Raw genomic sequence first — 27,530 nt, 5'->3', positions numbered from 1 at the left:
AATAACTTATGATGAAGGTAAATACCTAGATAAAAACTTTTATCAGTAAGGCCCTGTTTGGATTGCAAGAAAAATATTTGTTGGTAAACTTTTTCTTGAGAGATTTTTTTTCTTTCCACAATTTCGAGGTAAATAGTATTATTATGGTTAAGTTAGAGTGATATCATCATAAATCGAAGTTCCCTCAACTCAACGCAACTAAGCCTTTGTCCCAAACTAGTTGGGAAATCGAAGTTCCCTCTAAATAAAAAATAAATAAGATTGGTTCAAGTTATCTTTTTTCATGTGTAAAAAGGGTTTTGCTAGCATCCATCACAGAAGGCATTTCACAGATGGTCTGTTGCATGTGAGAGCAGCCACCTCATGAATGAAGACAAAATCTTCCAAAAAGTGAGCCTTGGTGCTGCTCTCACATGCAACAGACCATCCGTGAAATGCCTTCTGCAATGGATGCTACCAAATCCAGTGTAAAAAATTAAGAAGTTTTTGAAATAATTCTCTTTTCCAAGCTTTTCTACAAAATTCTTGCAATCCAAACAGGGTCTAAGAGAAAGAAAATGAACAGCTTTTCCTCAAATTAAAAATATTGTATAGCCAGAATTTAAAAAAAAATATCACTTTATTACATCAAGAAAAGAGAGATATACAAGGGTGATGTTGGCAAGAAGACATTGGTTACTATACACACTATCATCATAAATGAGCATACTTGGTAACTTACCTCCATACGGTATCCCGCCCGCGATGCACACATTGCATGATAATAAGTAGAACACTTGCAACATTGTGTGCAGGTACCATGCATCTGGTTGCAAATCACGCAAACCTAAATGCCCATGGAAAACAAACCACCACTTAAATTGCATTCATAGAGTAATCATAATTTCATAATTCCAAACGAAACAGTACAAGAACCCCACAATGTCAGCAAAATTAACAAATTAGTCCACAATAAAACATATAGCCCCAGGTGAAATTAGAAATAACACACATTGCATCGACATTCTTTTGTGGCTAATGCTAGAAGTGCTATCCTAACAAAGCTTTAGTAGATTGAGAAGATGTTCTATTAAGATATACTAATGTAATTACAACCTTTACAAAAGATTTTGATGGAATTTTCAAGACGCCGACTGCGAGCACCATCTTTTCATCACTTGAGAAAGAAACTTCGGGTTGAAACCAAGCACATGTGACATGAACCCACAATGCCTCGACATCTGATGGCTTCAGAGCACCCCCTAAAACATAAAAGATGAACATTTATATCAACAAAAACCGAAATAGGAGAAGTCTTTCAAACCTGATCATTAAAACAGCCACACATGCAAAAGGCAAGTGGGAATCTCAATCGGAGTTTTAACTTAAGAAAGCAAACTTGTTGAACTGTTTTGGTTTCAACACAATACTCAAAAATTTCAGTGTTCTGAATATAAGGCTGCAATAGAAATTAATCATGGATTTAAATTTCGGTTTCGGTCCCTACCAAAACCGAATTTTTTTTTGGCAAATTTTGGTCATCTCGGCTGAAAATATTACAATTTCGGTCAAAATGACCTAATTTCAGCCCAAAATTTAAACCGAAACCGAAATGTATATGATTTCGGACCCAACCGAAATCTGAAAAATTTTGGATTTCGGCCGAAATTTAAACAATGAAATTATTTACTGAAAAAACAAGAGTCTCTCAAACAAGACACTAGGAAAAAGTGGCAAGTATCATATAAATCTCAAAAACATGCCTCTGACAGGGCAAAGGCAACACTCCTTGACATCGGATGTTTCACATGCCCTGCAAACCCAAGAAGTAAAATCAGTTATGTGTCTCGCCCCATAGCAGCATTCCTGGTGGACCACTATTTGACATCTGGAACAAATATTAATTAATTAGAGATATATCTTATAGTGCTTCCGATATAAAACTAATAATCCAGAATAACTTCCTAGTTATAGACAAAATTTGTTTTGACCTCCAAAGACAAACTAGCCAAGTAAGCAAAGGGTCCAATGGATAATGGATAATATAGAAATACCTGTTGCAGATGACAATTTTATTGTAATCCCAATCTTCAACCCATCTGCATATCGCACATCTTTCTGTTGTCCATTTCATATACACGGGATCGTACTTCTCTGTCATGATGAAATCACAAACATTGTCAGTTTGTTCTATTGTGGGAGTATGCATTTATACCTATGTCACAAATATCTCCGATATTTTCAAAATATCGCATTTTTATCGCGACATTTTGAGAAGACGACAAAGTCCCAAAATAATCCAGAGAATTTAAAAATATTGCGATATTTTCATTTTTATCATAAAATATCATGATATTATCCCGATATTTTTACGATAATTTTTATTTTATATTTTTTTATTAAATTTATATATTTATATATTTTTGAAATAGTTTATTTTTATTATTTTCCAGATATAAACCCTAAAAATTTAAAAAAAATTAATATATCCCGAGATTTTCCCTTGCCGAGAAATTCCTAAGAACGATATTTGTGACATTTCATATACACGGGATCGTACTTCTCTGTCATGATGAAATCACAAACATCGTCAGTTTGTTCAATTGTGGGAGTATGCATGTATACCCATTGTTTTGAAAATCTTACGATTTACGGTTCGATTTACAATTCGATTTACGATTCTTAGGCAAAACGATTTGAATCCCATGATTGAATCTTAATTTGTATGAATCTTACGATTTTTTATTGAATCTTACGATTCGATCGTAAATCGTACGATTAATGCGATTTATCCAAATTAAGTTCGGTATAAAAGAAAATATGTCTTTCTTTCAAAAGACCTCATTTCCTTTTTATATTACAAGAAGCCTCTGAAATCCCTCTCATTAGAAGGAAGAAGACAGAGGAGGAGTAGGACTTCGAACGAATCAAACCAGTAGAGCGCAAAGCATTTGTTGAGGGCATTACTCACATCGAGGTGGGAGTCGAGGTGGGAGACTACCATAATAAGGACAACATCGATTCCCATCTTTTATGATTGATATTTGTCATTTGATGTTTGAGACTTTGAGAATTGATATGATCTTGCGTCTTTTTTTAAAGATTATTAACTAAGATGCATGGGTTTGGATGAGAATTAGATGATTAGTATGTGTCAAGTTTGTCAGCAAACCATTCATATTACAATATCGAATGCTAATCATAGTAGTTTCTGTTTGAATTAATGAATTTGGATGAAAAATGAATAATTGGCTATTTTTATTCTTTAATTTATTTATAATTTTTTATTATACATATTTTTTATATTTTTTAATGAATCTTACGATTTACGATACGATTTACGATCCGATACGATTTGACCCCTATTACGATTTACGATTCGATTCCGATTTTCAAAACATTGTGTATACCCATGTCACAAATATCTCCGATATTTTTAAAATATCACATTTTTATCGCGACATTTTGATAAGACGACAAAATCCCAAAATAATCCCGAGAATTTAAAAATATAGAGATATTTTTATTTTTATCATAAAATATCACGATATTATCCCGATATTTTTACGATAATTTTATTTTATATTTTTTTATTAAATTTTATATATTTATATATTTTTTTAAATAGTTTTATTTAAAAATTAATTGAAACAAGAAAATGTAAAGGACCAAAAATCTTATAAGGCAACAGATCCAAGCAAAGTCTCTACTTGACATAAGCCATGCCATTTGCTGACTCAAGACAATTATGTTGATGGTGGGGAAACAGTGATATAAAATCAACTGACTCAAGCAAAGTCTCATCATAAAACCTTGCACGTTAGACTCCAAATCAGGAGGCCAATTGCCGAATTGCTAAACTTCTTTCAGTTAAACTCAAGATCAGCACTTTCAGAAATTTAGGTTACCCAAATGACCATATTGGATCTACTCACCCATTTTTTTTAAAAATGGACCAACCACAAAGTGAGAACCCAATGAAAAACAAAAAAACAAAAAAGCAAAAAAATGTAAAAAAAAGATAAAAGTAGGCACATATAATATATATCGGAATTGATACATCGACACCCCTTTGCTTGTACTTTGCTGAAAACTCAAACAAAAGGGAGTGAATGCAATCATTTATTGGAAAAAACAAACAAAAGGCGTGAAAATAATGGAAAAGGAGCTAATTTCAAAAAAAAATAATGGAAAAGGAGTGGAAATATCATTTCCCTATGTATGTATATGCAACATGAATTCTAATCAAAGAATTTAATGTGTTGCCAAATCGTAATTACTGAGATATAGACTAGAATATATTCTAAATAAGGTTGTCAAGAAAGATACGTTGCCCTCTCCCTACCCCAAAGGGTAAGAAATGTGATAGCCTTCCCTTTAGTCATTACGGCGAGTGACTCCGTCCCTTGGGGACCCTACCCTCCATCGATAGCTGATTTGTTCCTACATTTGTTGGGGTGGGGGCTGGTAGTGACTTAATTTCTTTTAGAATCTAGATAGCTTGCAATCCACCTTACATAAGTAGCAGAGGGTCAAAGAAAAGAATAAAGAAAAAAAAAGAGTATGTTGTCAGGAAAATAAAGAATTTCGGGGAAAAGAAAAGGAAAAACAAAAAACAGGTTTTTGAAGGGGTTACAAATAGATTTACTAATGATTTGGTAGCATGAAGCACAATCGGAGTAAACTATGATAAATTGTGATGCTTTTCAGTGAAAGAAAACTAAAAATGAATTAAAATCAATAATGTATATCCTTCTCTGTGAAAAAATAGAGCTAGAAAAAATGGCATTTGCATATTTTAAGCTATAATCCAGTAACTCACACCAAACACAAAAGTTCATAAGTGAGGCTTATAAGACTAATCCAACATTAAGGTAGGATGTTAGCTTGACGCTATATCCACAATTATGGCTATTAACAAATTAATTACTTGGAGGTACTGCAGAAAGAACAAAGACATATTTTCATGCAAAAGAAAACTTAATCTAAATAAGGAGCAATGGAACTACTGAGATGCTCCATGAGGCAAAAATATAAAGGGGAAATTAGCATTATAAAAAATGACGAAGATCCATTTCAAGTACAAACCCATTGTTCCAGTGATAGGATTGAATTTTCACTTTAACACTAGTCTTCCAATTTTTCTGTTTGGAACCTGTGTGTCGCTCCCGATCGCTAAGTGTCCGCTTATCTGGCCCACAGGACTTACACCCACATAAAATTCTGATACAGAAACATAATGAATATTGGTAGTATGAAATACTTTAACTGAAAGGCAAAGGAGTTGAATCTAATTTAGAAAAGCGTGGCAAAGAAGAGCATCAAAAGTCAAGATCCAAATCAAAGCAATTTCCCTGAAATCGAGTAGACACCAGTGGTTCAATACAACTCAGAAAAGGGAAAAAATAAATGAAAAAGAGATTCAAGAAAGATAAGGAAAGACCTTCAAGACAAGACCAAGTCACTCAAGATTCACTTTGATCCTTCCCGAGTCTGTATGTAAATTAATGTACAGAAATTTCTTAATTAGGGTCTAGGTAGATCCTACCACCTATGCTCAATATCAGCATGTTTTTCTAGTCAAGCCAAGTTTTCTAAAGCCCCAGAGGAATTGATGCAGGAGAAGCAATCATTGTGGTGGGAAAGAAGCAGTAGCATCCATCTTTCTTTTATTTTCATTGGGGTGTTTCTTTTATTTTAGTTGAACTGTTACGACTTAAATAGGTGGGGACCATCAACTTAAATCATAGCTTAATAACTTGAGTCTTTTAAATAAGTTAAGTGGTGGTGAGTCTGGTGACTATCATTTTAGTTAGCCTTTATGTAATTCACTTAAGAGTATGCCCCTTCCATGCCAGAACACACAAACAGGCCCTACGAAAAACACCTCCTTGGTGCTTTTTGTTCTCAATTTTTCTATTTTCTTTTGGATTTCTGTTCCTTATTTCATTTATTTCAGATCTAGTCCTGTGCTTTTGCTGTGTCAGTATATCTGCCCCACAACACTTCTAGGTTAACAGGAACTGCGAGTTAAAAAAAAAAACTAAAAAATAAGACTTTTTACAACTTCAATAGCGTATCAATAAGTAACATATCCGCAGAAAGTGACAAAAAAAAACAGGCTTAAAAAAATTCACGTTCAGCAAATACTACAAAAGCAATCGTAGTCTATTGAGTATTGATGATGCCAAATGAACCATTCAGTTTATGTGTTAGAAATAGCATCAGTGCTAGATAAGAGCAAATGGTTATAAGAAGCTTCTGGTGCAAAAGATAAGAAATTTTACTAGAAAGGAACTGAGGACTGAAGAAAATATTGACCATTATATCCACTCTTTCTCCATATACCTACAAATCTAGAAAATGTTGAAATCCTTACAAATGGAGAATCGAAAGTAAGTCTCTTCCATGCCACAACACACAACAGTTATATTGTTTGGCCGTATGTATTGCCCGTCAACATTATTAGATCTGGTTTTTTTTTTTAAAAAAACATAGCATCAGTAGTTGGAAAAAATAACTAAACAACTAACATATGGCATAGAATCAGTAGTACATATGTTAATTGGAAAGCTGTTCAAAACAAAACAAAGAGCATATAAAAGTTAACAGACGTACTTAATTTTTGGTTGCCTTTTCTCGGTATCTAATAATTCAAAATTAAACTTTGCCTTGCAATCGGGGACAGAAATAATCAGTGTCCTTTAGATCCTTTGACATAAGAAAAGTACAGTCAGTAAAAATCTTCACACTCATCAAACAAATACATATGTCGAGGCCATGTATTTATGAACAACAAGAATTATGATGATCATGAGACGATGTCAGAATAAGATGAAGGTCAAACCTTGAAAACATTGTTGGAGATGTTGTCACACTCAGCGTGAACCCAAACTTTGCATCCATCACAGCGTACCTGTCAGTAAAGAAGTCCAAACAACAGCCTCATAAATGGTAGGGATTTTTTTTTTTCCGGATGGTGTAAAATGGTAGTGAATTTTGATGAAAGAATAAATCAAAATTTACATTCATAGTGAATATTCTCACCTAATTCCCACCATCAGAATGATGCCAAATCTTCTTGCATATGCCACAATATTGTTTTGATGATAACAACTGGAACCACAGTGCATTATGGGATCATGAACAGACAAGCTCAAGTATGCAATTCATAAATAAAAACTTCAATAATAATGGTGGCACTTAAAAGATCTATTTGAAGTGCCCCGAGAGAATCAATGTCATACGAACCCTAGAGCAATGTTTACACAGGAACTGGCCTTTAGGAGTAGAATCCTTCATTTTCTTTTTACTTTTGAGTCGAAATTCCAGAGAGCAGCAGTCACAGCGCTGAATGTCATAGGGTTGTATCAATTTTTATCCTTGATCCTGCAGAGAAGCCAAAATATAAATTTATTTATAAACTTGAACAAGCTCAACTTTCATGTACCATGCCGTAGAACACTCTACTTGAATGGAGAATACAAGTTTGCAATAGAAAGATAAATGCAAGGCCATTCCCAATCATCTATTACTATTAGCCACATGATCATACGACCACCATTGGAGGATAAAAAAAGAGCATGTAGTAACATAGAGAAAAATCTGGCTGAAAAGTTGAGATTCTATGCATGGTGCAGGCCAAGTAGCTTCTTTTTTTTCTTTTTGAAATTAAGCAACAATCAGGCCAAGTAGCTATGATCTTGTGAATTTCTGACAGTTCCAATAAAAACAAGAAGGGCCAAGAGAATTGAAGTTAATCAGATAATTCAAGCAATTGTGTAAAAAATAATAGTCCAAAACCATGACAAATAAACATATAGCCCCAGCAATGAGATAATGTACATACAACTTTAAAAGCCACAAATAATAAGACAAACCAAGATAGGTGTTATTATAGCCTCATGTAGAAACTGCCAAACTCTAGTACAGCCTGTACAGGCATTTTCGTAATTACAATATTAGAATGACAATAACATACAGAACCTTTATTTACATGCGAAAGTGAATCAAAGAATATGTTAACAAAAAAAAACCATATTCAGTCTTCAATTTAGATCAACGACAGGTTTTTCAAGGTTATTACACCAACCTTGTCCTCAAGAATACCTAAAGAATGACAATGAGTCTTAACATAAGTTTTACAAGAAGTGATCCTCCTACATTCTCTAAAGCATCAACATCGCCACTTGTATTCTAAGTAGGCTTAACAACACAGAGTCTCTATCCACCAGAAGTTAAGAATGCCAAATGTCAGTGCCATAAAGTCAGGCCATATTTTGGGACTGCACACACAACTCATCCCTCTTTTTTTCTTACCTTGATATATGTTCTTATTATTTGGTTTCTTTGATTCATAGGAGCATAGTTTTAAAACTCCCCCACTTCACCACAGACTCCCCTGAGTCAACTCCCTATGCCCTAAGCCGTGTTCCACGTTTTGCCACTGCAGTCCGTGTTTTGCCCTACAGAGTCAATAAAAACTCCTTTGACTCTCCCGAGTTATGACCGCATCAACCAAGTATGTAGCCGCGTCAACTGTGTCCCGCCGAGTCGACAAGGATTTTTCTTGATTCATGCTTCCAAACATAGCTAGAAGCAATCTCCTTCTTCATCCACTTTTTGTCTTTGTGTTTTGTTTTTCATATGTAGCAAACTTTGGCGCTTAGGAGATATTTTTTTAGAAGAAAAGGGAAAGTTTTCTTTGTGTTTATCTGTTCGAAAGAGATGCTTAAACGCTTTTGGTTGCAGACCTATGTTCCCGAAGATCCCAACCATTCATTTGTTAGCTTATGATCATCATGTCATGTATGTAAACATATGGTATTTGCTTGTCGTTAAGGCCTCTGTTTATGTTGTGATTCTGCAAAAAGATTATGCATTTTTTTAGTTGCAAAGATAAGTAGTGTAGACGCCGCCATTTTGCTACACCTTAACTGACCATATTCCACGAGTTATCCGTGGATGATTTCACTATTTCGTATTGATGATACCTGGGGGCCGGTGCAAGTCTCACAATTTGATATGAAGGGTTGCACACCAATTATTAGAATAACAAATGATCCCTGGAGAGCAAGTTGGATTTTTATGTGTGACAGTTACTTGCAAAGCATGGCATGACAACATGTGAGATGGTCGGAGTCGGACACCTTTCAAGAGTAGTGCAAGGCTTTCCCTAAAAAAAGGCCAGTTACTTAACCACATAAAATCTGAGAACTGACAGTGAGACCCAGTAACCATGGTAAGAAGAGATGTAAGCCACGGGCAAATTAAAAAGATATTTTTTTTGTTTTTAAAGACATAATTAGGAATAAGAATGTCCAATATGCCACTAAGACACATGAATGCAGCTTCCAAGATCCATACCCATAATTGGGCACTCGGTAAAGGGAAGCCAAATCAAGCCATAAAACCGACTTTGGGTACTAGTTTATGTTTTATTTATTCTCATGTCAAAGTAACATGGGATAGATGAGATTCTTTTTGTGTTGCATCTGACCGCGGCTCACAATCCCCAGCCAGGCACCACAGATAGATTACACAAATCCGCATTGCCACGTGTGCCAAGACCTACAGAAATCCGATTCTACATCCGGATGTTCTCAAAAATAGAAACTGGCTGCTACAGTGTAGCGCAAATAAAAAAATAAAAGAAACAGAAGCTGTGATGCATGGATTCGGATTTGTGTGTCGGGATCCAACATGGATTCGGCAAACCCTAAAATGTAGGATTCATGGATTAGGTAATTTTTATAAAGAGATTTGCTAGCCAATTTCACGGAAAGCCATTTCACGGCTGGCTTTTGCATGTGACAATAACCACCTCAGATGAATAAGACAAAATCTGCCATAAAAAAACCTGTGGGCTATTCTCACATGCAAAAACCAGCTGCAAAATGGCTTTCCGCGAAATTGCCTAGCAAATCCCTATTATAAATTTTAAAAAAAAATTAAATATATATATATATATATGAGAAAAGAGTGTTCGTACTCTATAGAATAGATAAGTGATCTACTCTGTCGGCCCCAAATACAGTGGGGGGGCACATTGGGTGATGCAACCATTCATTTGATGGGCCTTGACATAGATAGGGCGTGACCAAAAAATCAGCTCCATAGGATCATCCCAACCCTTCGATTTGTGGAGGTTAAAATGGATAGGTATAAACCTCCAAAAATCTGTCCATTTTTAACCTCTACAAATAAGGGTGTCAATTTTGGCTCGGGCTCGGAAGCTCGCTCGAGCTCGGCTCGAATCCTTAACGAGCCGAGCCGAGCCGAGCCGGCTGGCCGAGCTCGTTAAGCTTAACGAGCCGAGCCCGAGTTAGGCCAGGCTCGGCTCGTTAAGGCTCATTAAAAATTTAATATATTTAAATATATATATTATATATTAATATATACACTAAAAGGGTTGTCCAGGGAGTGAAAGGGGGAGGCAAAATATGTCACTTCTTTTTTGGAACCCCATTTGTTACTTGGACCACCCCCCGTAGTGTAAAAAGAGTAGTAAAAAAACACTAGATAGGGCTGTCCAGGGAAGATGAGGGGTGTGAAATTAATATAATTCGAGCTCGATAAGGCTCGCGAGCTGCTCGAGAGCCTGGCCGAGCCTGACCGACCCGACCCGACCCGAGCTGAGCCTGGTTCGAGCCCGAGTCGAGCTTTTGAGCTTAACGAGCCGAGCTGAGCCTGGCCAAGCTCGGCTCGTTTACACCCCTATCTACAAATCACGGGTTAGGATGATCCTATGGAGCTGATTTTTTGGGCACACCCTATCAATGTCAGGGCCTATCAATTGAATGGTTTAGAACATCCAAAAAATGTGGGCCCCCTGTATTTTGTGCCGACGGAATAGATATGTTATCAACTCTATAGAGTAGAAATTCTTCTCTCTCTCTCTCTCTCTCTCTCTCTCTCTCTCTCTCTCTCTCTCTCTCTCTCTCTCTCTCTCTCTCTCTCTCTCTCTCTCTCTCTCTATACATTTCCTCATAGGAGGAAGTGGTTTGTGTGCAGCTGCACAGATAAGCTATCTGTGCATGGCTGCACAAACCATGGGGGGCCCACATTCTTGGGGGATCCAAAGCATTAATTTGGAAGGCCCTTCCATGGATAGGGTGTGTACCAAAAATCAGCCCTTTAGGATCATCCTAACCCTGCCATTTGTGGAGGGAAAAAATGGGCAGAAACAGTGTCTGTCCATTTTCCCCTTCAACTTTGATTGGGTTAGGATGATCCTATAGGGCCGATTTTTGGTACACACCCTATCCAGGGAAGGGCCTTCCAAATGAATGCTTTGGATCCCCCCAAAAATGTGGGCCCCACTATGGTTTGTGCAGCCATGCACAAATAGCTTATCTGTGCAGCTGCACACAAACCATTTCCTCATATATATATATATATATATATATATATATATATATTCATGAAAATATTGAGGGTGGAGGGTCGAGACGTTAGGGTTTTTACTAAGAATGTCGAAGATGGTGGGAGATGGTTGATGTTCGAGGGTGGTGGCTCGAGGAGCTAGGGGCTAGGGTTTTTAACCTTTAATTAAGAAATGACATGTTGTACTTTTATTAAAAAAGTTAGGAAAATATACCGGATTTGCATTTTAAAAAAGACAACGATGCGTTGGATTCGCCTGAAAAAACATGATCCGTTCGAGACACGGCTAGGACAAGATTTTTTGATGTGTCCCACAAGAATCCATGCCCGATTCGCGCGTCTAAACATGCCAACACGGATTCTGCATAAGGGGGCAAAGAATCGATGCAACATAGAACAGAAGAAAGGGAATATATTCCGGTTCTCAAAAAATAGGAAATGACTGGGTTTTGAGGTAGCATGCCTGGTTCTGACTTCTGAGAGTGACATTCCTGATCCTGGTTTGCACCCGTGGCCTCTTGGATCCCTCTAAGAACAGACCGGTGACGAGCCTGTTCCCCAATTGTGATCATCTCCTCCAGCTGTGGCCAAGCAAAACCATGCTCTGCTAAGAATGCCTCCTCTATAGCCATCCAAAAATCAAAAGGCTTGCCCCTGTACAACTGAGTCTGGCCCTGAAACCTGAAAAAACAGGCATTTTACCAAAAACCCACATTAAAAAGCTCTCTTACTCATTTTTTGAGTGATATGCAATAGAAAAACACAAGAGTACACACCTGTCTAAATACTCTATATATGGAAAAACTATCCCATGTTTCACCAAAGCGTAGTCCTGTCATCACCATTTATAACACAGAATGCTACCATTTGAGAGAGGGAGAGAGAGGATTAATAGGTGTTATTGATAAATCATTAACAAGCATTTTAATTATCAGTAAAATTTTGGAAAAAAAATTTGGACAAAAATTCTTGACTTTTCATTGATTACACATAAAAGGACGTAACTTGAACAACCATAGTTCAAGTTTTATTAATAGGGGCCTTCAATTTATAATGATATCCCTCTAAATAAGCCATATCATTTTCCTCTAAATCATAAAAATAAATTAAAAAAATCTATGGAAACAGATTCTGCATAGCCTTAAAACACAGAATACTAACATCAGAGAGAGAGAGAGAGAGAGAGAGAGAGAGAGAGAGATTTACCCTTTCTTTCCCATTTGCAGATTGCCCCAAAGAACATGACACAGATAGCTCCAGCAATGCAGGAATTCAAAACCGTTTCTGGTGCTTCTAAAATTGGATCAATTACAATTCCAGGTTACGCAGGGAAACTTTCCCCCGATTTCGCCCAAACAATATCACCCAAAACAAACTCCTCCAGCCTATAGAAATCCTTTCTCTTTTCACCCCCTTCCTTCACCAATCTATGTACAGCATTCCCACTAAAAATATTCAGAGACTTCTCCATGTCATTAACAGATGTCAAAGAACTACGTGATAGAGAACTTTTCTTTACCTCCAAGCTCCTCAACTTAGTATAACTCTCTACTTTTTCTTCTTCACAATACAATGTACTAATTTTAGAATATCTCCAGCTAAATTTCTCTTTCTTGAGTACTACTTTGGTGTTTGAAATATCCAATTTAGGTTTTTTGCAGCTGAAGTTTGCAATTCTACATTGTTTCATTACATTTTGAGAATCCAAACTAGAGTCTAGGGTTTTTGTTTTTTGCTTGTCTTTCTTCAACGGCTGAATAACAGAATCACTAAATCGAGAAGGGAGTACCTGAACACGTCCTCGAGACGTTCTCACGAGCGGTGACCGGAATCCTTCTCCGTCCCATCCCGATCCATCTCGCCACCACAGTAAGAGATTTCCGAAGACGCAGAAATACTGCTGAAATCCTCGTGATTATCCCCAAATCTCCGCCGGAATCCATTGGAGGATAACTGAATTCTCTTCGCGGCAACTTCTCCAAGCAAATCTAGGGGAGAGTAATTCTCTAGCTTCTGCGAATTTCTCGGATTCTCTCCATCTTTATAAGTAGATTCTTCAGCTTCACACCGCTTCAAACCCAGCATTGTCGGTTTATGATTCTGTTTCAAAATCATCTTAATGAGATGAACGATAAGAAGAAAGAGATAAAACCCAACTTTCTCTCAGATAATGAAACCCTAAATTCGGAGGTGGAAAGAACAATCTGAGGGAGAAAAAAAATGTTGGGAAATTTTGCTGGTGTTGAGGGAATTGGAATTGAAGCTGCGGATTCCGGGCGTGTGGGAGTTTGGGGAAATTTGTCCTCTGCAAACTGATAGGCAGTAAAAACGGGGTGGGTCCGCCAGATCTCGCCATTGGTCGCCCGAATGCCACAGAATTCCAATTATGACAAAAGGATTCTAGTGACATAGCATCACTTAATCCCACCACGTATCGCCTCCCGCCGCCAAAATCTTAAGCATAAGTATCCGTCATCACGATTATGGATAGGATTACACAACAAGGCTACGCTAGCCGTTGAACCAGGGGAACAACTCAATCCAACGAAAGAAGGTTTTCTCTCTAAAATAATGAAAATATCCACGTGACGCCCCATAAAGAGAACTCGCATGCAAAATCAAAGCATAAATACGCCATTACATCCCTAACAGGGGAGGCCATCCGACTCAACCAAGGAAAAAATTTCATTAAACCAGACACCATTAAAGGAGGTATGGACCATCATTAACCCTTCAACCCCCATTAACAAGGGAGAAGGGTGCTGGACGCCCGCCTTGTCCTAAACCCTCCAATGCTACCTCACTCATACGAAGATCAGAGGAAGAACCCGCGCATCGGTCCTGGCAGACCTGACCATACCTCAGCTGTCTCTTACTGTCCTTCACACTGTTGGCCCATAATCTGACTTGGGTGTCGAAGTGGTCGTCTGGGACCCACTCCGGACCCACGACCTTGACCCCTTTGTTTGTGGTTGCGGACACTAGCGGAAGCTCTCTACCCGCCGTGCGATCACAAATCCGGATTCTAGTGCTATCACAAACTGGATCGAAGAACAGTGTATTTGCTGGTATACACCATTAAAATAATATATATCTCACTTTTCTTTTGTCTATCCATCTTTGTTTTAGTTTATATTTTTGGCTCCAAAAGGTGAAAATCCAAATCCGAGCAGGAGAGAAATATAATATAACGTAGCTAATATGGTAATTGCATTTGATTAAAGAGAAATGATAAATGCGCCCCTTTTCATCACCAGGGACACCCAGCAGTAATGTATCAATGACTGCAAAGGGGCTGATGTACTTCACGTTAGAAGGATTCAACGGATTTGATTTCCAAATCCAATTACAAAATATGAATAGATCTGCCATATGGAGGGGAGTAGGCGTGCAACTTGGCCGGGCTCAACCCGACCCCGACAGGTTCAACCAGGGAAAAAGTCGGGTTTGGGTTGAGTTCAGGTCGGGTCGGGTTCGCGTTTAGGTTTTCTCAACCCGGGTTGAGTTTGGGTCGGGTCGGGTCGGGTTCGGGTTGAGGGCTTGGGCAACCTGACCCGAGTGAACCTTTCATAATTTTTTTTAATTTTTAAGCTTAAAATCTCAGATTGGGTCCGGTTCAGGTTGGCCTCAACCCAACCCAACCGGACTTGAGTTGCACCCCTAGAGGGGAGAGGGTGAGGAGCAAAGAGGGTGAAGGAAACTGCCACATCTGTGGATTTCCAATTACTTATTTTCACAACATATTTGGAAATCTGATTTTTTTCACTATCAGTTGTTGATTTGGAAATCAAAAGATTTGATCTAGATCCAAATCACAACACAAAAGGGGCTGCAAATGTGAGAAATCCAAATCAAAATCTTTCTGGCATCCAAACAGGCCCATAGATGGAGTGGGTGTGTATGTTGCATTCCATCAGTCCATGTATGCAGATGGAGTGGCTTGTGTTTACTTTACTCTTCTGTATTTATTTAGGTGATAAAGGGAATGTTCTGCGGAAGAATCTCTCTCTCTCTCTCTCTCTCTCTCTCTCCACATTATTGGGTGATCTAAAATGTTCATTTGTTGGGCTCCAATTTAGATAGGTCGAGGCCCAGATATCTTCTCAATAGGATGATCCTAGCCCCTCTGAAATATGGAGGTTTTTTCTACTAGGCCGTCTATTTTTAGGCCTCCCTTTCTTTCTTTCTTTTCGAAATGGCAGAAGTATATTATGAAAGGGAAGGGGACCGAGATGGACCGCACCCAAAATTACACAGAAAGAAAAAGAACAAAGAATCAAAATAACAAAAAAAAAAAAACGAAAACAGCATAATCTACTACGAAGGGAGAAAATCGAACCACTCCAACTCCAAACGGTCAATCCCACTTCTAGCCAACCCATCCGCCTCCCCATTAGCACTCCTCCCCACGTGATCGAAGGTAACAGACGAACCCGATATTAGATCCTCAATTTCATCAAAAAAGGATAAAAATCTCCAAGGAGGCAACACTACTCTTTTCAACCATCGAATCACATTGAGGGAATCACCCTCCACAATGGTATTATCCAAACACTTACTATCTAATCTCTTAATACCATGGTGTCTCATCTTCAATTTGCCGATGATACTCTTCTATTTTGCGAGCCGGATAGGAGTCAAGTGTTGAATTTGAAATCCACTTTGAGATGTATGCTGTTAACATTCTGCAAGATGATGCTATTAGATTGGCAAAAATTCTGGGATGTAAGTTGGATCATTTACCGTCCTCATATTTGGGTCTTCCTTTGGGGGTTAGTAGAGCTAATAAATTTTTATGGGAACCAATTGTTGAAAGAATTGATAGGAGGTTGGACACGTGGAAAAGGAATCTGGTTTCTAGAGGGGGAAGGCTTGTGTTGGTCAAGGCGGTGTTGGCCAATATCCCAATTTATTTGTTGTCTCTGTTCAAGTGCCCAATTAGTATAGCATTGAGGATTGAACAAATTTAACGGAGATTTTTATGGGGAGGAAATGATGAGAAAAAAGGTACTTCGTTAGTGAGTTGGAATAAAGTTTGCCTTCCCATTAAAAAGGGTGGTTTGGGTATTAGGAGGGTTAAAGAATTTAACCATGCTCTGTTGGGTAAAGGGTTATGGAGGTTTGGCGATGAACGCTCTCAATTATGGGTTAGAGTGATTGGGAGTAAATATGGTTGGTTGCCGGGGTCATGGGAATCAAATGATTGCTTTAAGAAGAAAGGTTTGACAGTGTGGCAGGATATTTTGAAAATGGCTCATTCTTTTAATTTGAACATTAGATTTATGGTCTATTCGGGGGATAGGATAAAATTTTGGAATGATGTGTGGTGTGCGGAGAAGCCTCTTATGGATTTGTTCCCAGATTTGTATAGAGTTGCTTCCGATAAAGAGGCTTTAGTGGGGGACTGTTTTGCCCTTATTGGGGGTGTAGTTGTTTGGACACCGATTTTCAGGAGGAATTTCTTTGATAGGGAGTTAGAGTCGGCATCCCGTTTTCTTGAGCTTCTTGATGGGTGTTCCATTAAGAGGAACGGTTTGGATAAAAGAATATGGACCGAGGAATCTTCGGGCATCTTCTCCGTCAAATCTTTCTATCTTATCTCAATGCCTAATGGTGTATCCTCCATCTCATCCAAGGTTTGGAAATTTCAATGTTCACTAAGAGTTTGTTTCTTTGGGTGGGCAGTAAGCCGTGATCGGATTCAAACAGTTAACTTCCTACGAAAGGGTGATATGTTGCTTATTGACCATTGCTCTCTATGCTTGGAAGATGGGAAATATGTGGCTCATCTTTTCATGCATTGTTCATTCACGCGTCAGATATGGGCTTTCCTATTTATGAGGTTTGATATTGCTTGGGTGTTCCCATTCTCTATTCCAAGTTTGCTGCGGCAATGGGGTTGTGTGCCATGGAGTAAGAAAGGAAAAACTTTGCGGAATATATGTTTGCTTGTGGTGTGGTGGGTGATTTGGAAAGAAAGAAATTCTAGAGTTTTTGAAGGGATTGCTAAATCGCCTCATTGGCTTTACTTGAAAATTATTGCCCTATCGATATCTTGGGTAAAATGTCTTCTATCCTTCCGATTTGTATCAGCATTTGATCTATGGGAGGGATGGAGGGTAGTTTGCTTAAGTAGGGAAAACCGGCCTCGGATTATTCAGCGTTGGGAGGCTCCTCCTTTTGGGAAATGGAAATTGAATTTTGATGGTTCGAGTTTTGGAAACCCAGGTCCGGCTGGGGTTGGCGGGTTGCTTCGTAATGAAAGTGGTGGAGTTGTGTGGGCCTACTCCGGCCCTTTAGGCCTCCCTTTCTTCTATATGTTTTAGAATAATTATAGGATTGGCATCAATTTTTGTATAGAGCATCAGCAAGCTGCATGGTAATCCATCTCCTAAATCTAGGCATGTGGATTCCAAAATCAAAATTTGTCTGTAGAATCTTTTAATTGGCTGTGCAGTCGTTAGTTTTTCAAAGAGGTTACTCATGTACTAGTTGTAATACAGCAAGTAGAAGAGACTTGGTATTTCACCCCCTTTTGAATACGTGTCCTAGTGTAACATGCACAAGCCACTCATTTTGGTGGGCAACAAAGAGGTACTAATTTGCTGGATGATCCCAGCCATCCGATTTGAGGATAGCAAACCAGCAATCTCTCTAATCAAACTGAAATAAGGGTAGACCCTTGGGCTTACACAAACAATCCCGACCATTAGATTGGTGGCCGATTAGTAGACTCTCACATTTTATCTGATTTGTTCAGACGATTAATCTAGCATTATAAATAATGGAAAAACCTTTTTTTGGTAGGTAAGCTGGGATTAAACCTCGGGGTCTCAAGGTCGGTGAATAGAGTCTTTACCAATTGAGCTAGAGGCTCCACCCATAGTGGAAAATCTTGGGTATCATAAATAATGGGAAAACTTAGGTGGTCACAAGGTTATTTAACACTTCATAAATAACTTTGTGAATAGCCATCTCAAATGAAGTAAACAAATAAGAATGTGGCTATTCTCTATGCAAAGTGAGCTGCGACATGGCTTTCCGAGAAATTGCTTAGCAAAATCCTATTTTTTTAACTATTAAGCACCATATAAATGTCAATTTCTATATAACATTCAATATCATATACAATTTTTTGTGTGTGTCCAGCTATTAAATAACTTACAATTTCGACTCGGGCTCTATTTCTTCCTTGCAAAATTTAGTCACGGATACGGCATGGCAACCATATTATAGCTTCAATTGGGGCTGTTCTCCACAGGATAAGCTGTTCCAGGGATTGGCTACCCTGCTTGGATACCTTTATCATGAATAAACCCCCGGCCCTGGGAGCTAGGGGTGTTCATTATTCGGTTATAACCGAATAACCGAACCGAACCGAACCGAATTAGTTTGGTCGGTTCGGTTCGGTTTCAGTCATTTTTTTTTTGGAAATTTTGTTATTCGGGTTCGGTTATCTCAAAAAAAAATTCGGTTAACCGAACAATCGAAATTATGGATAAATACCATTATTTTTCCAAAAAAGTGCTATATGGGCACTCCGTAGGATGATCAAAACCATCCATGTAATTGATCACAACTTAATTAGGTTGTGCTCAAAAAAATCATTTCGATAGGATGATCCTAGCCCTCCGATCCGAACTGAGATTTTACTTTTTTTCCTCTTTTTCTCCCACTATTCGGTTATTCGGTTATAACCGAATAACCAAATTTTTAATCGGTTCGGTTTCGGTTGTCGAAATTTGCTAACCGAAATGATTTCGGTTATCAAATTTCGGTCTATTCGGTTCAGTTATAACCGAACAAACACCCCTACCGGGAGCCGAGATTGGCTACCCTACCTGGACAGCAGAGCCTTCCCACTGTGGTTATTCTTGACTTAAGTGGTGGATGCCTAGATGGCAACTTAGCAATCTTATCCGAGGATAAAGTAAAACCCTGGCTAGCTATCACCTTGTAAATCTAGGCAACTTAGCAATCTTATCCGAGGATAAAGTAAAACCCTGGCTAGCTATCACCTTGTAAAACAGCCCCATTAGACTAGTATCTTATCCCAGAAAGCAACCTGTTGGGCAATTCAGCTCTAACCATCGAAAAAAATATTTCCTGAAAATCTTTTATTAGGAAATTACCTAATAAAAGGCATTACCAAACATAGTGAAAATCACTTTCCGAGGAAAGAAATCAGGAAAACCTTCTCATGGTTGCAAATTTCGACTTGGAGCTTCTTTGTTATATTATATAATATAGACTCTATAAGAACACATACCTGCAAGCAACCAGTTTAAAAGAACACGGTTCCATCTTCCACCTCCTAAGTGCACATCACCACGGCATGTAAAGGGGGAAAAACTCCAAGATACCAGCCTTGTGAGTAGCTTCAACATAACCAGATGGAAGAAAACTGACTAGGAACAACAATGTCTGAAATTGTGGCAAGATGCTTCGACAAAAGCCGATGATTACCAAATGCCCAAAAATCTCATCTGAGCAGGGGCCAGTCCAAGACTTATTTAGAGAAGAAGGCTTCATGTTAAGTCGATAATCACTAGCCAACGAGAAAAATAGAAAATAGCAGGCAGGAAGATCTACAGCTCCCTAGCGGCAAACGAAAAAGAATAGCAAAATTAAGAGCCCATGATTTCCAAGGAAAATGTCATTTCAAACACATGGAATAGAAATTGTTTCAATGTGTACTTTCAGGAGAATTATGTTTCCGACTTAAATTAACCTTACACTCGATTGACTCTGTCATCAAAGCCTCATTTGCTTGAGAAGAACCATAGGCAATAACATCACAAGCAATGTTATCAGATGGTTGTTCATTGCCATCAACATCACAAGCAATGTTGTCAGATGGTTGTTCATTACCATCAGTAGAGTGATCGCCTTTCAAACTGCTACTGCTATTTTCGCCTTCTAAATTACTAGGTGAACTGGTAGCCTTCGTAGCAGGATTAAGAGAATCCTCAACATCCCCTGCTTTCTCCTTGTGAGATGCTTGGGATGCATTCTCCACTCCAGGCCCACGAAATAAAGTCTTTGATTTCATTTCTTCACTCTGCCTCTTATAAAGGGCCATGACTCTCTGCAATTTGAATCCATGAAATTAGCAAGGTAAAGCAGAATTACCAATACACAATTTTTATCTTAAAACCTATTTTTATCTTAAAACCAATAAAAAATAGATGTACGCATAGATATAGTATGTCATACAGTACCATTTTCCTCTGGCAGTACGCTAAACTCGTGCATATAATACAATGATCAAAGTTCAAAACGAACAATTGCAAAAATTAGCAGTATAACATCAATACAATATGTTAAAGCGAGCTTTTATATGATACATAGTGATATTCTTCTTCGAAAAACTATGAGTGGGCAGAAATATAAGTGGGATGCACTTCTCTTATAATCCAAACCATTTATCTGTTAAGGCTTGCAATGCAGAATCAATCTGAGTCTAAAATTGAGTTTACACTGCACCAAACGGGTGGGTTCGATAACTATTCTTTTACGGGATTTTCCCCTTTTTTAGGGGTGGAGAATGACGAAAGGATCATCCTAACCCTGCCATTTGTGGAGGGAAGAAATGGGAAGAAACAGTGTCTGTTTATTTTCCCCTCCACCTTTGGTTGGGTTAGGATGATCCTATAGGGCTGATTTTTGGTACACACCCTATCCATGGAACGCCTTCCAAATGAATGCTTTGGATCCCCCAAAAAATGTGGCCCCCCTATGGCTTGTGAGCCATGCACAGATAACTTATCTGTGCAGCTGCACATACTTTATTCTCTCATATATATATATATATATATATATATATATATATATATATATGAGCAAAGTGTTCTTGCGCAGCTGCTCAGTTAGCTTAACTGAGCAGCTGCCCCAAAAAACTCATGTGGCCCCATATTTTTTGGGTGATTCAAAGCATTCATTTGATGGGCCCTTCCATGGATTGGGTGTGTACCAAAAATCAGCTCCATTGGATCACCAATGGGTGTCCATTTGTGGGGCCAAAAATGGACAGATACTGTTTGTCCACAAATCTGTCCATTTTTTGCCCCACAAATGGACACCCTAAGGTGATCCAATGGAGCTGATTTTTGGTGGACACCCTACCCATGAAAGGGCCCATCAAATGAATGCTTTGGATCCCACCCAAAATGTGGCCACATGAGTTTTTGGGGCAGCTGCTCAGTTAAGCTAACTGAGCAGCTGCGCAGGAACACTGCCCTCATATATATATATATATATATATATATATATATATATATATATATATATATATATATATATATATATATATATATATATATATATATATATATATATATGTGAGGAAAAGGATTGTGAGCTTGAGCGTTGGAACATATTCGTGAGCTTGAGCTCTCAAACCATTGAGGCCCACATTGTTAGGATGATCCAAAGCATTCACTAGAAAGTGCCTTACATAGATAGGGTGTGTACAAAAAATCAGCTCCATAGGATCATCCTAACCCATCCATTTGTGGAGGTCAAAATGGATGTACCTGAAAAATAGCTTCTGTCGTGGCGGGGAAGAGTGAATTCCCCAGACTGTTATGGGAGCTCTTGATTTCTATTTCTATCTCTTGTCAAGCACGATGATAGAACAAGCACAAATTAATCCAAGTATATGACTTGAAACAATTAGGAAATCAACAAGCAGAGGTCCTCAAAATTCACACAAGAAATTCATATTACTTTATACCTTTGTGTGTATGAAGTTGATGGCAACGCAATCACCATTTGTATCTCCATCCATTTCCAATACGTCCATGCATTGTTTATACAAGTCTGGATGGGCAAGATCTACGGAAATGTCAAGCTTAGAAAGATAAACATGACAAAAATGAGCAGTACCATCATGACTTGGTAATTTTTTTTATTTTTTTTATCGGTAAGCTGGGGTTAGGCGGATCCCTACCAGAATATTGAATAAAGAAAGATGATACAATAAAAGGAGGAAGACGATGCCCCCAATCCTTTGGACAATGGCTAAGGAAGGGGCAGAACAAACAAGGACATGATGCCTTTGAAATCAAAACTTAAAACATGCACAACAAGAGAAAACACGAGAACTCTAGAGCCGGGCCCCAGATTAGCCCCTAGTGATCAAAGACTTCTTTCATCTTCTGGCTAAGTTTCCTTGCTCTCATGCTCTTCCTTAACTTCTCAACCTTTGGGGGTTTAGAAGTCCTTTGATGGGGGATTTCTTTTTTCTTCTGTTGGGGGTGGTCTTCTTCACCATCTTCTTGTTTCTTTTCTTCATCATTCTCAGCTTCTTCATCAGAAATCTGATTTTCTGTATCATCGCTCTTCGCCTCATCGAGGTCCTCTGCATCATAGGGAAGATTTTGGGCCTTCGAAAGGATTACCTCATCAGACAATGGTTCTACTGCATCTAGAGTTTCTTCTTGCACTTCTGGATCACCCATGGTAGAGGTAGGGATGTCCTCAGTTACGGCATTTTCTTCTTCGTTCAGGGCAGCAAAACTGTTCTGAAGAAGAGGAGGAGTCGATGCTGGAGGGGGGATGGATTTGCTCATAACTGGAACTTCTTGGTTTGCATATTGGGCTTTCTCTGAAGCATGAGGGGTATTTACTGGATTGATTTGGGGTATTTGAGTTGTTGGAGCTGAGTTTTGGACGGGCCTCCATTCTTGTCTAGGCTTTGGCACCTTCTGATGCTCTCTCTTAGGGCAAGCTTATGGTGTATGACTAAAGTTTTTACAAGTAGTACAAGCCACTGATTTCCAGTCATACTCTACTTGTTGGTTGTGAACATCAAATGGGGAATGGATTGGGATGAAATCTGGGAATGTGGACCCTACCTCCACTTCCACACAGAGTCGGGCAAAATTAAGTCTCGTGGACTCAGCTGTTTGAGAGTCCATGTAGAGGGGGTTACCAATGAAACTAACAATCTTGCTAATTCCATCAGTGCTCTAGAATTCAAGCGGCAATCCAGGGAGGCGGATCCATATCGGGACCGAAGTCAGTTTCAGTTTTTCAAGCGGCATGCCAGGCTTCCATTTCTTCATAATGAGAGGCCTCCCCCCATAGGAGTGGTCACAAGATTCCAAAACTTTGTCACTACCCTCAGCACAAGTGAATTTAAACAGATAGAATCCACCATTTAGAGTAAAGATCTGCATTTTGCCTTTGAGGTTCCATTTTCTGGTCAGGTCTTCTCTGAGATTTAGGAAGTATGGCCTTCGCCAAATGAAGTATCCGATCAGGGTGTTGTGCCATTTTTTCGAGATCTCAAAGATTTCTTCAGTTCTGAATTGGATCTTCCTCTCCCCCCCCTCCCCCCCTCTTCATTTAAGGTGGGGACTACGAAATGCATATTTGAAGACTCAGTCTTCTTTTTGCTACCAAATAGAGCTCTCCATGGATTCAGTTCAGGTTTATCCTCATGATGGTTTGATTGTGCATCTGGATTCGCAAGGTAGTTTATGCTTCTGAGATTAGTATGGGGAGAGGAAGGGCTTTTGGGCGGTGTGTCTCCTTTGCTTCTACCTGTGGAAGAAGGTCCAGTCTCCGTATTCCACGAGGTTAGCACTCCAGGAAGTGTTTTCTTTTGGTTTGGATTTGAAATCTAAGTAGTGGTGGATACCCGCTCAAGATTTGCAAGGCTTAGATTTCGAGGTTGAGTTTGGGGGGAAAGCTGAGGAGAAAAGCTAGCAGGGGTGATGGGAGGGAAATTTGAGATTTCAAGATCTCCCATGTAAATTTTTTTATTGATATTTGGGCCACCAGCCAAAGGACTAGCAGAGATAGTCATACTTGACTTTCCTTTTCCGTGAAATTGGGTAGGACCGGTCTGCGGGCTCAAGGACTCTTGGGTAATAGAAGCCCTCCGATAGGAACTACCGGAATTCGGCAATAAGAGAGCGTCTATTTTCTGATGAACCAGATCCGCTAAGGTTGGAGGCGGGGGGCGAGCTGGGAACAGTAAAAGGGTCCTCAGCCAAAGGAGGTTGGATTGGTCTATTTTCTCTGTTTTTTTTCTTCTTCTTCTTTTGAGAACTGGAAGGAGAAGGTTCTGCAATTGAAGGTTTAGTCTTCAGGAGAGGAATTTGATCAGTAGAGAGGTCGTCTAGCTGTTCAAGTGTTAGCTTTTGGAAGCTGGAAGATGATGAGGTCTCTGCATTTTTCTTCGCAGCGAGAAGAGCATTTGTGTGAATGAACAGATCCTTACCAGGATCTGGAGGCTGATGGGGATTCATGACTATCTAGAGGGTGCTCATAAAAAATGTGTGTTCATGACTTGGTAATTTAGCAGTCTCAGAGTTCTTTTCGCAGATAATTTTTAGAGGAGCCTCTAAATTGCTTTTTGATGGAGGGGTAATATCAGATTTTTTGATTTCCATGCTTTCAACTGGTAAACTTTCAGGTGGGTTCCCTTCATTCCAGGATTGATGGCTAGACTGTCCAGCCCTAGTTTCATCTGCTGGGGCATGTACCAAAAAGCCCTGTTCCTTCCGTGGTTCTGGGAACTCCAAATTACTACTTCCATTTTGCCCCTTCCATAAATCACTCACCTCCCACCCCCGGGTGCTCATCAAGTGTCTATTCTGATCCTAATCTGGCCTCCCATAGATACGAGATTCATCTCCAAAGACACCATTGCTTCCATCCCATCCATGCAACTGTGAATCATCTGCTGGATTTCCACCACCCAAATGGATGGCTATGATCAACAAATCTGTCAGCATCATGCATTTGATATGAAACCCCACTGTGATTCAATTCCATAGATGCCTGACGCAAAAAAGCGGGGCGGGAAACTGCTGCACGACAGCATGAAATCCACTGGGAGGTGGCCCATGTTGAAAAGGGATGAAGCCATTTCCTACTGGTGGAGGCCAGTTTGGAATGCTCTTCCAAGCATTCCCCTACCCTCTCCCCATAACGGGATCACCATTCCTTTTGTAACGATTGTTGGACTTACGGTCGCCCACTTGACCTCGGTCCTCCTCTTCCGATGAACCCAAAACTGAAAATCCATCAACCCCAAGCCTAAAAGGGGTGGTGGTGGAAAACTTGGTGAACGGCTAGAAAATAGACCAATTTTGTTAAATGATGAACCTCCAGTTGATTCACCATTCGGTGGTTCTACCTGAAAAACTTCATCTATTGCAGGTTTCTCAAAAGGGAAATCCCGACGTTTATTTTCACTACGCCACTCCTTTGTCCCATTTCTTCAAAATAAAAACTCCGCCTCGCACCAGTTCTGTTTGAATGTCTCCTATCACCACTGGTTGATGATACTCAAAATTTGGTGGTTATTGATACTCAAAACTATTCATCGATACTTTTATTATGATAGGTAATCAGTGATTGTGATATTAAATATAACCGCAAGTGTACGGATCGTGTAAATACTGGTCGAACTCAGGGAAGAGCTTATTGTGATTTCTACCCTTATTCTACTTAGAAAATAAACTTATGATATATTGTTGTCTGGAATGGACTCAAGATTTCAGTGGACTACAACCTCGGATCCAACAATATATTTAAATTTATAAACTAAATAGACAATGATCGAAAATAATATAGAAAAGTTACAACTTTAATTCTTATAGTGAACCAATAAAGGATTTCTATTAATTTTCTAACCTAATTAGAAAACCAAAATCTAAAGCCTATATTAATTGAAAAATTGGATTTGAAAAACTACTCTAAACTATATTGGAAATTGATTGAAAAAGTAATTGGAAATCTAATTGAAACCTTAATTTAAATGAAAAGATTAGTTAGGGTTAGAATCCACCATGAGTTTGGATTGGATAATTAATTAAAACAATCTTTACATTGGATAGTGTATTTGATAAATACGATCAATGGGGAATAAGATCTATTGATGTTATTGCCCATGAGTGTTTGATCAAACATATTGTTCAATTTTATAGATTATATAAGAAATTATATTTGTTTATTTGCAATTACTCATACGAAAAGTGAAAGTCAATGGAATGAGTGATTGAGAATTCATAAATATAAACCCCTATATATGATGTTATTTTATGCCATTGGTTTTAATTAATCATCTTTCTCCTTCCCTATGGCTTCATCTAAACCTTAAGAAGATGAGTTTAGTTGCTCATGGAGAAAGAAAAAGAAACAAAGAAAAAGAAAAATTGAGTCATTGACGAACTTAGAAAAGAAAATAAATAAAGAGAACTCTTCTTTTATTGATGTTGAAACAAAAATACATAGAATTGGAATTGAAAAAAGACAAAAATAAAAGAAAAACTTACTCTTTTTCTCCTTCTAGCAATGGCCAAATCTCCCTCCTTCAATGCCTTGATGTCACCTTGAGCCTTGAATGATGGTGGATTGGTCCTTGGTTGAGAGAGAGAAAAGAATGAGAAAATTGAGACTGGAGAACAAGAGAGATTAAGAGAGAGTGTAAGAGTGTAGAGAGAACAACCACTTAAGAGTATCTCCTCTTCTTCTTTTTTATATCCTCCTTCTCTCTTTTCCAATTTAGCATATATCTAATTAGAAAGAAAGAGAGAGCTACTAAAAAAACAAAAGCAAGAGAGCAAAAGGCTGCTATTATCAAGTAGATGGGAGAGGAGAGAGAGAGTTTCCCAAGTGAGATGCTTTTCAATATAGAGAGAAAACATTTCCCAACGTATATCATAGAGGCTTCCAGCATGTTGCCAATATTGCCTAAGAATAAAAAAAACGATAGAGCAGTTCTTGCTTTCCTCCGCACAGTTTCCAGGAATGCCCTTTTAGTATAACTCTTTGAAATGGAAACTCACAAGAAAACAAAACTAACCCAAATGGGTCCCACTCGACTTTTAATAGTGGGAAAAGCCAGCTAGGTCGGTGGGATTGGTTTTGGATATTAAAAATGAACGGTTGAGATTGGATCTGTTGCATAAGCATTCTAATATGACTTGGAGTTGCCCTTCTTTTTTTTTCTGTATAGAAAGAGAGTGAGGCTTTCCGAATATCCAAGCAATGTTAGAATAGGAGAGAGAGAGAGAGAGCACCTCTTTTCCAATTTTGCAAGTGGTTAATTTTATATGGAGGATGGTTGCACAACATCTTTTCGAACTCCCAATTTCATATGTTACTTTCTAAAACCTTTTGGACTTTCTAAAAAAAATTGGGTGCAC

General features: G+C 38.6%; 1 protein-coding gene and 1 pseudogene across 2 annotated transcripts in view; both read right to left on the bottom strand.

Moving 5' to 3' along the window:
- Positions 1–13,730, bottom strand: part of LOC143855790 (histone-lysine N-methyltransferase ATX4-like) — a 36,180-nt pseudogene extending 22,450 nt beyond the window's left edge. Inside the window, exons 1-15 of the transcript XR_013238080.1 lie at positions 12,571–13,730; positions 12,141–12,196; positions 11,828–12,045; positions 8,072–8,088; positions 7,231–7,329; positions 7,027–7,095; positions 6,827–6,895; positions 6,598–6,690; positions 6,359–6,450; positions 5,064–5,202; positions 4,910–4,918; positions 2,034–2,133; positions 1,743–1,867; positions 1,096–1,241; positions 722–826 (exon numbers count right to left, since the gene is read on the bottom strand). The product of XR_013238080.1 is annotated as a histone-lysine N-methyltransferase ATX4-like (transcript). The remainder of the gene's footprint in view (positions 1–721; positions 827–1,095; positions 1,242–1,742; positions 1,868–2,033; positions 2,134–4,909; positions 4,919–5,063; positions 5,203–6,358; positions 6,451–6,597; positions 6,691–6,826; positions 6,896–7,026; positions 7,096–7,230; positions 7,330–8,071; positions 8,089–11,827; positions 12,046–12,140; positions 12,197–12,570) is intronic.
- Positions 13,731–19,981: 6,251 nt separating this feature from the next.
- Positions 19,982–26,851, bottom strand: LOC143856120 (uncharacterized). Its single transcript, XM_077366200.1, has 2 exons — positions 26,658–26,851; positions 19,982–20,452 (listed from the first exon to the last, which is right to left on the bottom strand). Exon 2 carries the CDS (start codon positions 20,444–20,446, stop codon positions 20,051–20,053), a length of 396 nt encoding a protein of 131 aa, XP_077222315.1. The 5' UTR covers positions 20,447–20,452; positions 26,658–26,851; the 3' UTR covers positions 19,982–20,050.
- Between the last annotated feature and the right edge of the window lie 679 nt (positions 26,852–27,530).

This window comes from Tasmannia lanceolata, unplaced genomic scaffold, assembly GCF_043159265.1.
Source record: "Tasmannia lanceolata isolate RefF3 unplaced genomic scaffold, GAP_Taslan_0.1 ptg000023l, whole genome shotgun sequence".
Classification (NCBI taxonomy): Eukaryota; Viridiplantae; Streptophyta; class Magnoliopsida; order Canellales; family Winteraceae; genus Tasmannia; species Tasmannia lanceolata.
Note: the sequence above shows the minus strand (reverse complement) of the source record. Positions and strands in the feature narration are given on the sequence as shown.